The sequence below is a fragment of the Ambystoma mexicanum genome, chromosome 2q (genome assembly GCF_040938575.1).
Source record: "Ambystoma mexicanum isolate Mex_15411 chromosome 2q, UKY_AmexF1_1, whole genome shotgun sequence".
Classification (NCBI taxonomy): Eukaryota; Metazoa; Chordata; class Amphibia; order Caudata; family Ambystomatidae; genus Ambystoma; species Ambystoma mexicanum.
In genome coordinates, this window is record NC_090924.1 from 279,750,237 (window position 1) to 279,764,305 (window position 14,069).

Genomic DNA, 14,069 nt, shown 5'->3' on the forward strand with positions numbered 1-14,069 from the left:
GCTACAAGAGAGAAGAGTAGCCTACGGAGCTGCAGAGGAGAGACTTCCTCCTGGGAGGTGTGGCCAGGAGAAGCCATCGCACGCCCGGCATGGCAGGTCGAACCCTGGTCAAGCCAGAGGAACATGCAGCAACCCTGCTAAGAAACCGACCAGAGAAGCCTGGTACACAAGACCCCAACCAGTGGAGAACACCTAAGCAGCGAGCAAGCAGCGTAACAAGGAACCAATGCTGAAGACCCGCCGAAGACATAGGGAAGGCAGAGTCAGCTCCGTAAGAGGCAGAATGCCGGAAAGATGCCAGAGGAGAAAACTTGCGTTCGGCTACTGGAACGCCGGCCCGGAGGAGTACTGCGCGGAGATGGAAGGTATGCAGCTGCTGCAGGGAACAGGGACGAGGGTGGAAAGGCCCAGCTAGACCCCAAGACGGCATGAGAAACTGGAAACCCCAAGGCTGGGAGAGAGCAACCAAACGCCAAGACGGGGTAAGAGCAGCGAGACCCCAAGGCATGGTGACAGTATTCCAACCCCAAGGTGGAGAGAGAGAGAGAGAGAGAGAAATCCAACCCAAAGACTGGGGAAAAGAAACCGTGCAACAAGGTGGGCTGAGAGACCCCAAAGCACCAGGCGGGCTGTGAGACCTGAGGCCTCAGGGATGGGTAAAACTAAGGAAATAAGTCACTGGAGAGAGTACCACGAAGTTAATTGGTGGGAATACCTGGTGAATAACTGGTGAGTATTTAGGAACCAGGTGGTTCCTAATGTTAGAAGAAAACGAGAGTCTGACACAAGTGCCTAACCAAACCAAGGAGAAAGACTAATGTAGGATTGACAGGAGGGAAAACCTGAATAGACACTTGTTCTGTTTTAAACTGTTTTACGGGGCATGGAGTCCCTTTGTTTTGACCCAAGACTGACCTACAACCCCAAAGAGGGGAAACTTGAAGAGACATTTTTTCTTCTGATTTGAAGGGCACCACGGGGAAAGGGGGCCCAATGTTTTGATAAAGAAACACAAAGTTGGGGTCAGAAACCAGACAGCCTTCTTTCCTTTTTGGCAGAGCCCCTTATTCTACCTTGTTAAAGTTAGTTTTTTTGTGTTCACAGTAGTTGGGGCAGTAATCTGGTCAGAACAGTTTTTCTAAATGGTGAACTTTACTTCGGAGGACATCCTAGCAAGCACTCCTTTAGACTCCTTTCTCTTCTTTGTAAATAGGTCAAAGAAACTAGGAGACAGCATAGGTTTTGGATGTTATAATAAAGAACCTTTGGGATTGGCAGATGGGGAGCAGGTGCAAGTGGGTCTAGGTCACCTGGCCTAAGCCCCGCCCACCTGGTGCCTTCCTGGTTGCCGCTCTATTCCCCCACTTAGCAAGCCCCGCCCACCTGGTGCCTTCCTGGTTGCTGCTCTTTTCCCCTACATAAGGAACCCTCCAGCCTCTGTTCCTTTGCAGATGGGGAGCAGGTGCAAGTGGGTCTAGGTCACCGGGCCTAAGCACCACCCACCTTCTTAGCCCTGCCTCTTCCTTTATGCTTTTATCAAGGGAGTCTCTCGCCCGGGCGTCTGAAGTGAAGGGCAGACAAAGAAAAGGGCAATTCCTGTTAAGCATGCTGTGATGTGTGCCATTCCCATGCTCCACCCCCTTCTTGTTTGCTTGGGTTTCCTGTCTTGGCTTACTCCTGTCTATCTTGCCTTCCCATCCCTCTTAGCCCTCTCCCTCTGCCCCCCCCACCCCCCCAACATCATACCACTGCACGAGTTTTGTCTTGATACACTATTGCTCTCCCATGACCGTGTTCTTGCAAATGCTTGGTTTGGACTTTGTGGACTCTCTTGACTCTTGTATCATGCTGTGCCATTTTCATCCTAAATCCGGTCTTGCATTTGCTGTTCCCCGCAACATAATGTGTTATCGCCAACTCTTCAACTGCATTGGTCTCTCCCCACTTGCCTCTCCACTCTTTCTCACTGCTCACTCTGTTCTCTCCTCTTCTCCCCTTCTTTTTCACTCTCTCTTCTCCCCCTTTCCCTTCTTTACTCTATGCACTCAGAATTGTCCTTGGACATAGTATGATAGCTACATTGTTTGTCTCCCACCCCCCTTCTCGTTTCTCTTCCTCCCCCTTCCTCTCCAGCACTATCTGAAATGTTGTCAGGCCTAGTATGATAGTCGCTTGTTTTGTTCCTCTCCTTCCTTCTCCTCCCCCTCACCCACTCCGCTTGTTATCCTCTGGCTATATCAGAAATGTCGTCAGGCCTAGTACATTAGATGCCTGTCTGTTCCCTTTCCCTTCCCACCCACTTCCTCCCTCTCTTATCTGTGTCTTAGCTCTTGCACAATCTGAAATGTCGGCAGGTCGAGTACGATAGTAAATTTCATATTCTTATTGTTCAAGGCCTTGTAAGAATGTCCACTTAGTATTTTTCCCGTGTTCCCTTCCTTGCCTTGAAACGCTTTCAAACACATTGTGTATAGGGGCTCTACAAATAAACTATCATATCATATCAAAAGGCCACCTTGTCCGTCTCCTAATTCAGAATTATAAGTTAGTAAATCGAAAAAATTGCCTTTCAACCGGTAAGGCCAATGTGGTTACTGCAAGCTTATGGAAATTTCAGTAAAAAGTACTTAAAACCGGTTCCATGTGTTAAACACGCGGCAAAAATGGCTGTGGACAAAAAATATTGCGGCAAAAAGGCTGTGTTTTGCCGCTGCAATTCATGTAAAGGATGCGGGGGACACCCTCGCAACCCCCAGACCCATTACACCATTTAAGGGAAGCGGTGGACACCCCTGCTCCCCTTATATGGTATAATGGGGTACACCTTTACCGGGTCAAACCACAGCATGTTTGCCGCGTTTTTTGCACAGGTGACATTTTTGCTGCGATTTTATCACTGCATACCTTAAAATCTGAATTTTGATAAAAGTCTGTTTTGAGCTTAAACCTTAGGAAATAGGCAGTCACCAAGCTGCCATTGAAAAATGGATTACAAGAGCAGATCATATTCTGTTGCAAAGAAGACATTTCAATCTAAAGGCTTCAATGTCCCTGTAGAGTTGAAACCTAATGTTTTTAACCCCAGCACCTGATGATATTTTTAAATGTTCAACAACATAGATATTTAGTAATACATGGTGTTATTTTGGTATTGAGGGCAACTAGTAAAATGGGAAAACTTGTTTTTTTCTTAATTTTTTAAGAGGGGTGCATGCTTAGAGGAAATGCATTAGAATGGGAAGCAAAGGATGTTATGCACAAATAATTGGGAAAATGATGTATACTCGTTGCTAGTCCCACAATGCCATATGGCCACCTCTAAATTACTGAAATATTTTGTCGCTATGCAAAGCTACTAAGACACCATCTCTGGAACCATAACTTTCTGGAGAAGTTAAAATGTAGGCCTTTTGTGCAGCTAACAAACATTAATTAAATCTCTGCACCTATAATCCATACCTTAAAATTGGGCTGTGCAAAGCAGCGAGCAACTGCAATCATTGAAGCAGTCAAAGGACCAGAAACACCAATTGTAGTGAGAAACTCAGAGATGTTTGGAGTGAGTCGAAAAGGGACAGGGCGATTGGCATCCAGATCTCCAGAGGCATCGCTTATATCAAATCGAAAGTAGGCCACATTGAGCTTCCCTGTATCCTAGAAGATGACAGAAAAAAATTAGACAGTAAATACCAAGATTGTGCACTCACTTGTACTGTTGCAAAGGTAATAGCATAAAAAAATACATATAATTTGAATTTAATCAAAACAGAAGTTATTTATATAACAGACTTTGGTGGTACGCTCCTTTCAGTTAATTAAGGAATTCACTAACTTCCAACTTCATTAGAGGGAGAAAACAAATAAAAAAAAACTGTCATAAATCATCACGCAAAACATATTGGGTAGTGGTAGAGATGAACAGCAGGTTTTCTTTGTTACGGTTTGTTGTTAGGTTAATAAAACAAACATAATACAAGAGTGTGGGAGCTCCTTCACTTAGAACAAACATGGGTCAAATTTCCTGTTCTATGGAACCTCTTCCACTCAGGAGGGTTTACAACCATGTTTTACACCCTTCACAGAGGCAAAAAACCCATTTGCATATCAGTCTTTGTTCCACCCACAAGGGCAGTTCAGCACCAAAATTTTAAACAATTCTCCTCTGAACAAGAGTATCCATCAGCAACCACAGACTGTTTTCGGCCTGGTTGGAGGCATCTCTAAGGCACATTGAGCAAGGGGCCCATGTCTGGGATACCCTTGGTTAGTCAGGGTCAGGGTGCAACCCCAAGTTTTACAAATTAAAAAAAAGAGTGTGGCAGCCCCTCTACTGAGAATGAACATTGGTCAAATACCCCTTGGTCATTTAAAAAGTGTAATAATAATTATGCAGCGCATATAACTCACATAGCTAATTTGAATTCTGCATGCAGAACAAATGTCTTGTAATTTGGTGTGCTGATCGCGATGAACAAAAAATGATTGGGAATGAATTGGAAGACATGCTGTAACGTTAAACAGTAACAATACATTTCACTACTTTGATATTTTTTTCCTTCAACACATTTTACACCCACAGGGTTCAGACCTTTTAAAAAACAAATTGGGGTCTCATTACGATTTTAGGGGAATTAGTAGAGCTAACTCTGCCAAACTAATTTACTGTTACCACAATTTGTAATTACTGTCAATGCGCAAGATTACACATTGTGATTATTCCTCATTATAGAGTTCCTTTGGGCTCCGCTTGGGGAATGGAACACTAACCCCAGGTGGCAATTGCAACGGTGCCCAATTCCTCCATTTGTCTGGAAGCATTTCCTTTGATTAATCGCCAACCTCAGAATATGACAAAGCAGAGAAAATGGAGACCTGTGCCGGAGAACAGGAGTTACAGGTAAGTAACTTGTTCCTTCTCCAGCATAGGCTCTGGCATGGATTTGTATGCTCATGAATAAAGATTACACAGCAGTACATATATACAACCATTGGAGATGGCAAGGCTCAACAGAAGTAAAATCACTCACCCCTGAAACAGACTCCCCTCAATTGAACAGATTGCATAGTGCCGCTTGGCCGACGCGTGACTCCTCCCTGGAATCCCTGTCGATGCAGTAGAACCTCGTGAAGGTGTGCGTGGACCTCCAAGTAGCTGCCCTGAAGATGTCGATCAGGGTCATACCAGACCCTGTGGTTACGATGTGGTTACGATGGCTCTGGTGTATTGGGCTGTCGGACAGCCAGGAAGAGGTCTGCATGGCAGCCGATGATCGTGCATGATGCAGCCCGAGAGCCACCTAGAGATGGAAGCCCTCGACAAAGCCTTCCAGCGATTCGTAGGACCAAAACTGACGAACAATTGAGAAGTGTTCTGAAAAGGCATGACCAACGTCCAGCGAATGCAAAGCCCTCTCTGCTGGCGAGAACCCAGATTCGGAAAGAAAATGGCAATACCAAAGGCTTGTGGAGGTGGAACTCTGATGGAACCTTTGGCGTAAAGGTGGGATGAGCATGCAGCACCACCCTTGTTGCGTGGAAAGACAAGTACGGCTGTTTGCAATACAGGGCCTGGATCTCCCTGACCCACCTGGCTGAGGTGATCTCAGCAAGTAAAGCCGCCTTCCACGAGAGAAAACTTCAGCGGGGCCTGATGCATTGGCTCGAAGGGGGTTCCCATGAGCATAGTCAAGACCACATTGAGTTCCCAAGTCGCGGCCGGCACCTTCACCGACGGAAAAGTCCAGAAGAGGCCTCTGAGGAACTCCTTAACGATCTTGTGCGACCACAGGGAAGGCCTACCCTGCGTCATGGTCTAAAAGGATTATGTCGGTGAGGTGCACCTTGATGGAGGAGTGAGCCAGTCCAGCCTTGGCCAAGGAATGCAGATATGGCAGGAGGTGCAGGGCTTTGAGAAATCTTCTATGTCCGACACCATGTTTAGAAGCTCTTCCATTTAAGGCTGTAGCAAGTCAACATCGAAGAAGCTCTTGCCTTGGCCATTCCAACGGCAGGGAACAATGTCCAAACTCTAGGGCTGCAGGTGCCAGGCCCTAAGGCTCAGCGGCACCGGTACTTGGTGCATGAACGCCCGGCCTTCTCTGGATGGATGCGGCTGCCGACAAACTGGTCTGCATACCAGATCTGTTGCAGTGACACTGTCCGAGTGTGTTGATCACTCGTAGCAGGAGCAGGAAAGAAGGAAAGGCGTAAAGGAAGAGTCCCTCCCACGGGAACGAGCAGGCATCACCCATGCTCCTCGGCTGCAGGAACCTGCTGGCGAACATCAGACACTTTGAGTTCGTCTGGGGCTGACCACACTCATGGAACAGAAGAGCTACTTGATCCTGGTGAAGCTCCCATTCGTGGAAAGAATGCAGATCCCTGCCATCTCCCCCTCCTGAAACAGAGCCAAAGCTCAACCTTATTATCTTCAGGCAGGAAGTCCAGAATAAGGCCCAGGTTATACCACAGTTCCCTGTCATAGCGGGACACAATGGACAGGGCATTAGCAGCCTTAATGGTGGAGGCTGCAGTATAAATGATCCTCTTGCCCATTGCGTCCAGCTTCTTCCCCTCCTGGTCAGGGGGCACCATGGACGCAGATGACTGGTTAGCTGAGCACTTCCATGCTGCGACAGAGACCACTGAGTCGGGAGAAGGCTGGGACCTCAAGCACTCGTGAGCCGAGTCCGGGACCCTGTAATTCTTCTCAAGTCTAACTCGCTTGGGCAGAGCGGTGCTCGGGATCTTCATCAGCACCAAGCCCTCCTCCCAGATATCATCTAGCAAGGGGACGAACATGATGTTTTCGATTTAAACTTGCGTCATTGATAGTGGAATCCCTCCTTTTTAGTCTCCTCAGCAACCAGATGAAAAAGTTCCAAGGCCCTGGACATCATGGCGTGCAAAGAACCTGTGGGGTTTGTCAGCGCCAAAGGTTTCCCCATCCACTAGTACAAAGTCATCTTCCTCGTCTGTGTCTGTCACTGTAGTAGCCGTATCCATGCCTGTGTGCGGTGACGGATCCCCAGTTGGAGTTAAATTGTGACATGGTGGAGGAGGTGTCGGTAGATAGACTTACGCTTGCACCGAGGTGGGGTCCCGGCCAGAAGCCTTGGGGGGCTCTGAGGTGGGGCAGGTCCCGGTGTAGGCAGCAGCCTCTGCTGGATCCCCCCCGACTCTATTGTTTGCAGTGGCGTTATAATGTCCAATGCCATGTCCTTTGGCTAAGGAGTGAAAGGAGCGAGTAGCGCAGGGTCAGGGCTAATGCGCCCCAGGTTCCCACTACCTCCTTTGTGGTCCGAATAATAGTCAAGGGGCAGATTATCGTTGCCTTTGTCGAAGCTCTTATAGATCTACACTGGCTTCTCTGAAGCAGCAAGTAGGCCTGTACCCTTCTTAGGGTCAGCAGGAGGGATCCTACTCTTTTCCTTCTCCTGAGACTTCTGGAGTGGCGAGGGGCGTAGTCTCCATCCCCTGAGCACCAGTTGCCTTAGCCGGCGCTGCTTCTCGCTGTGGGGTTAAGGACACTCTAGGAGTGGCCGTCATGGTGACCGTGAACACCACCTTCGTGGTCAGGCCCTCATTCGAGAAAAACATGATGATCGTCGACGAGGTAGTCGATGGGGGGAAGGAAGGAGCTTTCATCAACAGTGTCATGCTCTTCAACAAAGTTGCTTTGGGAGGCTGAGCAGCCGATGGAGTTGTCTTGGACGATGGCATTGCCGAGGGTGGCAGCGAAGGGCCACCTCTAGATTTTCCTTTGTCGGCTTGTCCGCCGACAGTAAGCAGAGTTTTGAAGGAGTCGGGGACTTTCCCTTAGAGGGAGCATCCCTCACAGGTAGGCTCGCCATGGAATTAGTTGGTGACAGCGACTGCGTCCTCCTCGGGCTGGGTCCTGCATCCGCGGCAAACCAACTGGGACCAGCATCGTTGAGCTTGGACTTCTTTTGGACCCCTGCGGGCTGGGCGTCCTCAAAGGACCTTGACATCTTTTTTGATGGAGTTTGCTCGTGGGACAAGCCGGTCCTGGGTAAGGCATGACCGTGCCTGGAAGCAGAGTCCTTGCCTGACTTGAGCCACGCTGGCAGCCTGCTCTGGCGATGCTTGTTGGTTTTCTTCGAAAATCTACGGCAGACCTTGCATCGCTCCTCATCATGGTCCGGATGCAGGCAATACAGACATTTGTGATGTTGATCCTCGATGTACATATTTCTTAATCGACACTTCGTGCAGTTTGAAGAGGCACCTATTCTCCTCGGTCATGGTGGAAAGGCGCAAAGTAGGCCCAAGCCTGGGCCTTCTTGAAACTTCGATGGAAGATCTGCGATGTATGATGGTCTTCGCCGACGGCGGGTCCTGCCGGTAATCGACCTTTAGTCGAACGATGAAGCATAGATCGGTCAAAGAACTGTCAAAATTTGCTGAAAAAAAAAATATGAAAAAATAGCTCAGAGAGCAAGAACAGGACTCCCAACAGCGAAGCGTGCAGTAAAAGTCTGAAGGGAGACAGCTGTCATTGGATAGGGGGCGGGGGCTGAGTATGACTCAGAGGACAGTGATTGGTTAGTGGAGAAATGCAGTTTTCAAGCTAAAGCAAAACGGTTTTCTTTTTACTGAGGATTCCCAACCGGACGACGGGGAATATTTATGAGCATGTGAATCCATGCCAGACCACATGCTGGAGAATTCCATTATCATTATTTTTTTACTGCTACTCTCACACTCGGAATGAGGCCCATTGTCCTTGCAAAATGTGTACTAGATGTAATGTTTTCATGACCCACAGTCAGTAGCACTGGAGACACTTTGGAAGAATTGATGATTTTCTTCATATTTTTATTTCTGTATTTGAAATGTTTCTCAACATAGCACCTTAAGCACTAAACTTTCTAAAACAAAGTGAGGCAGGTACAACATGTTTTTATTTAATGCCAGAGTGACATTATGTGACGCTTGCCAAGGTGTAAATTTGTTTAGAAAAATTGCTTAGGTGAAATTGTTCAATAAAACATTTTGATTGGCAAACCAACCTCTATGATTAGCGGTTTTTTTCTATCATTACTTTCATTGAAATGGGAAGTTAATTGCAAGAAGACCTTGTACCATTACTTGATAACTCAATGGTACCGGGCACATCCAAATCCACTACTGGGCCTTGCTTTAAATTAGTCAATTTTACTCAACGAAAGGAACCAACGACGACAACTCCCAGAAAGCAACGGACCGAAAAATTAAGGGCGAGGACTGGGTCCCCTTATCAACCGTGCCATTCCAGTTATGCTATGGGGAATTTACAAAGAAACTCATGCCATTTAAGTGTAATAAACTTGGAGCCATTTCAAATTCACAAATTGACTCTTGATGCTGCACCGAAGGAATAATTTATCTGTTGCCTTGGACAGAACAGAGGATGAGCCCCCACGTACAATACAACGATAAATATCCAAAGTAAAAGGAGACAGATTAGGTATGATTGATCCTCAGTCTCCACGTCACCGTTAGCTGTCTGAAGTGTTAGATCAAAATGCTTCTTTATCACTGAAATGCCCCGCACACCTAAAAAGGAATGTTGGTTACCCTACAATTACACAAATTACACGAATAAGTATTTAGGTAAGGTTTTGACCATAGTGCTAAATCTACCTCACTTGTGAGAACCCCATACTTTTTTGATGGACTGGTAAATTCTGCTGGACTGGCAACTTTTTTCCACACTTGCAGATCCTTTTACTCTTTATATGGGTGTCATTTCTTAGACTCTCCACAGTGTCCTTTTAATTTGATCCTCTTTGACAACTTTTGGTATACACCCTTTTGATTGTTACAGGGTTGCCCTTTGAGCTCCCCTTTTACTTTCTCTGGCTAACCTTGTGAGAACTACAGTTCCCAAGGGTCGAAAGGATATTTCTATCCCTTCTACATCTTGTTATGTGAAACCAGCACACCCCACCTTGTGTGGGGTGCTGGGGAAATGCAAGGTATCTCCATTCTCACTAGCACTAACAAGTCTGTTACAGGGACAAGCTTACCTTAAACAGCTGGTGGCAGTGAACCTTTTTACAAATTCGGTGCACCTTTACCGCAGGCTGTTTTCACAGCTGTGGTAGAGGCACCTATGGGTGCCCATTTAACCAAATGCCCAGTGTTCTTTTTTTGCCATTTCAGTGCATCTTATCCCATCTTGGTCTTTCCCCTGCTCTCCAGGGTGGGAAATTCCTTTGTGTGATTTTTATCTTCGCTGGGAGACCTCGGTCAAGCCTGCCCTAGCTCCAGTGTCTGTGAAGGAAGGAAGTGAGGGAGGACTCCAAAACTCGGCAGCCATTTGTTCCACCCTGCCAGAGAGAATCAGGTTCAAACTGGGAGGCAGGCTTTCCTGAAAGGACTTCCAACCCCCCCAAGTTTGAATGTTGCATGTCTGTTTGATTGGCTGGGTTCCCGCGTAAAAGTCTGATCCTGGAAGCTGAAGAGGTAGTCGACCACTGGACCTGAATCCAAGAAGGAAGGTGAAGGAACTGCGGCTGAGACAATTTCCAGCGACTGGAGAGCCTGCTGTGTAACCGTAACCTGCTGTTACTCTTCCTTCCAAGCCACCTGGGGACTCCGAAAAGGAAGGACGATCACGACCCAGAGCCTGGTGGGACCCATTAGACTAAAAAAGACCTGCATTTTGAGCCATCCCATGACGTGCTGCAATACCCATATACCCTGGGACCTCGAGCCATTGTGCAGTGCATGGTCTTCCGAATCGAGCTGAAACGTTGGTGGCAACCTGCTGGACCTCCAGAGACGTGATTCTAGTCCTTGAAGTCCCCTCAACAGTGTGCTGGACCAGATTAGCGACGCAAATCCAATCAGCCATATTCAGTCTTCTTCTGGCTCCTAAAAAGGGCACCAAAACCACAGAGCCGCATCCAACCACAAAGAAACTCTAGACCAGAACTTTTCCTGTTGATCCTTGCTACACAATCCCTTTCAAAGTCCTGTGTCCCATTTTCATGACAAAGGAATCCATCGATATCAATGTGATCGAAGTGGCCGCAACTTCTTGCGCATGGTCGGATCACTCTTCCCTCACAGGTTTAGTAGACCCCCCAACTATTATCATAAATACAAAGTTATAACTATAGACTTTTAGCTGGGTGCCTGTTGATGTCCCAGACTACGGACCAAGACTCTCCTAATCTCTTAGTGAATAGTTATAATATGCACCTACAACTACTGTTAAATAGAATCATACCTCTTAAACTTAGAACAGTCAGGGACCGCCCCAACCACCAGAAATGGTTCACACCAGAACTTACCGCACTTAAACAGAAGAAAAGACAAGCTGAACATAACTGGCTTAAAGAAAAAGCCCAGCCAAACAAAGAAGACTGGAAGCTCAGGCAGAAGGAATACAAATCCAAGATCATGGAAACCAAACATAACTATTACAATGAATAAATTACAAAAGCAGGAAACGAAACCAAAGAGCTAAATTATTCAAGGCTTGAGAAAAACCCAATGCCTTGAATAAGACTATTAATCCAGATAAATACTACTGTACGAGGGTACAAAAAGCATTTGCAGACAAAATGACATAAGCACAGTCCATAATAGGCAAGGACCTGAATCAACTGAATGCGCCAGGGATTTTTGACACTGATGCAGTCAAAAAGGTTCTAGACCCTCTAATCTTGTTCAATTTCTCTGCCGTAATGGACAAAGAGGTAGCTCAATTATTCAATACTATGCACCCTACCAGTTGCCCAGGTGATTTCCTACTCTCTAAAATAATTCTTGAGCACAAGGACCTATTTGCGCTGTTCCTTCGAAGATTTGTCAATGCTTCTTTTGAACCAAGTTTGGTCCCTGCGGTTATCAAGGACGTGGTGGTTACTCCCCTCCTGAAGAAACCAGGCCTGGATCCCAAGGATTACTCCAACCTTAGACCTATAAGTAATTGACAAAGTGGCTACCACTCAGATACAAGTTCAAGTGGAGACCATCAGCCTTCTACATAAGAAACTGTCTGGTTTTCGATGTGCCCATACGGCCGAGAGTGCTTTGCTTGACCTTCAAACCCAGAAGCTCTCTGCCTTAGAAAGGAGGTGTTCAGTTCTGCTGATTCTTTTAGATCCGTCAGCAGCCTTCAATCTCTTGGACCATAAAAGGCTGCTGCACAGGCTGACCGACACAGGTTGTGTCTCAGTGAAAGCCACAGCATGGATGGAATCCTTCCTCTGTGGCCATAACTCTAGAATCTGTTGGGGAGACGTTGCATCTGACCTTGGAGCCATTCTGTGTGGGGTTCCGCAGGGGGCTTGCTTATCCCCATCCCTCTTTAACATTTATATCAAACCGTTGTGTGATGAGATTGAGGGATTGTGGGTATTTTTCACCAATTATGCAGCTGCCTTTTCATGGAACTCAGTGGGGATTATGCAACCGATCAGGAAAAACTAAATAACATCAATATGCTCATTCAAGGTTGGATGTCCTCAAACTTGCTCTGTCTAAATGCCTCTAAAACAGAGGTCATGGTGTAGGGGTCTAATCATGCCCACAAGAGCCTAAGCAAGGAATATAAGAGTTTCTGTATTGACAGAGGGCGTATTCCTGTGACCAGTAAAGTTAAAACCCTTGGTACTTTTATGGGGCCCGATCAACGCCGACCTGCATGTTAACTATATAGTCATAAATGTCAACTACTACCTAAGAGTGCTGAGAGAGATCTGCCCTATGGTCACTAGCCCAAACCGTGTAAAATAGTTAGGGCCATCATCTTACCACGGCTCGACTACTTCAACTCAGTGCTTGGAGGCGCAAGCAAGGATTGTATGAATAAGCTTCAAAATTACGCAGTAGTTATAGTGTACAACATTGCATGTGGAGACACGGTATCTGCGGCCCGCAGGGACCTTCACTGGCTCCCGATGGCAGCGAGAGTACAGTTTAAGATACTCACGATTGGCCACAAGTGTCTGTTTGGGATTGCTCCAGGCTATCTGAAAGAGAAACTCGATCTCTATAAGCCAGTTAGATGCCTGAGGGTCCTCCGTTGCACACAGGCTAATTGTCCACCGGTTTAAAAGAACTTGGGGAAATGGGTGGTCTTTTCATGTCCTGATCGCACAGGCTTGAAATGAGCTCCCAGAACAGTTACGGCAAGAAAATACCCACCTCACCCTTAGGAAACTCTTGGAAACCAGATTATTTGCCTGGGGTAGCACTCTCACCGCTTTTTTCATGTCGTCTGTGTTGTTTGCCCTTTCAATGTAGTGCCTGGATGCCCAAGGGCTTTGGGGCTCTAGAAATACATAGACATAGACCTGGATTTTGGCTGCAGATCCTGAAGTCTGCCCTGCTGCATCTCTTTTTCCGTGCGGAGGTACTGTGTTGGCTGGGGTATTTCCTACCTTAAGCCTTTGCGATTCCTGTGCTGCTTTGGGGGGTGGGGGGGTTCTTGTGATTGGGAATCCTCTCATCCAGTTCACCCAGGCCCACTGCTGGAATCCTCCTAGGGTGTCTTCTCAGAAGTCCCTGGACCCTTTCAACCTCTCCAAGTTATTATTATAATTATACTTACTTGTTTGAACAGTCTTCCTTGGGAACTCTGACTTTTGCTACTTCTGTGCCTTCCTGAACAGTCTGTTGGATCCAATAGATCTAGTGACTCCCCCCCCAAACCCCCTTCTGACACTGAGACCACTCATGCTCCAAGAATAAGGGAAAGACTTTCTAAGGATTGGGCCTGCTGCCTAGAAAAGTGAACAAGTGTTTAAAAGTGTACTTACTTTTAAATGAGTTGGTTGTACTTGGTACCTGTAACAGAGTGAGCAGTTACAAATGCCCTTACTTACCTTGAATGTATGTTGTGCCATTCTGAAAAGTATATGTAAGGTTATTTGACTCACCTGTGAATTGGTTGTGCCTCTTCCCAAAAGTAAGGCTGTTGGCTTCACTTAACTATTTCTTCCAGAATATTAGTGTGTACGTTCATCAATTGAGCCTTGCTTCCCCTGACCTGCTGTATAGCCTGTCGAAACTAAATCTGCCTTGGGTTTTACCTACCTGGAATAACAGAG

The 14,069-nt window shown here is 46.7% G+C and overlaps 1 protein-coding gene across 8 annotated transcripts in view; it reads right to left on the reverse strand.

Annotated features, from left to right (window-relative positions):
• The window catches only part of TRRAP (transformation/transcription domain associated protein), a 2,065,012-nt gene that overhangs the window by 14,353 nt on the left and 2,036,590 nt on the right, over positions 1-14,069 (reverse strand). For all 8 annotated transcript variants that reach the window (XM_069647248.1, XM_069647247.1, XM_069647244.1 and 5 more), the window contains one exon: positions 3,460-3,654. In XM_069647248.1, coding sequence (XP_069503349.1) covers positions 3,460-3,654 — 195 coding nt within the window. The remainder of the gene's footprint in view (positions 1-3,459; positions 3,655-14,069) is intronic.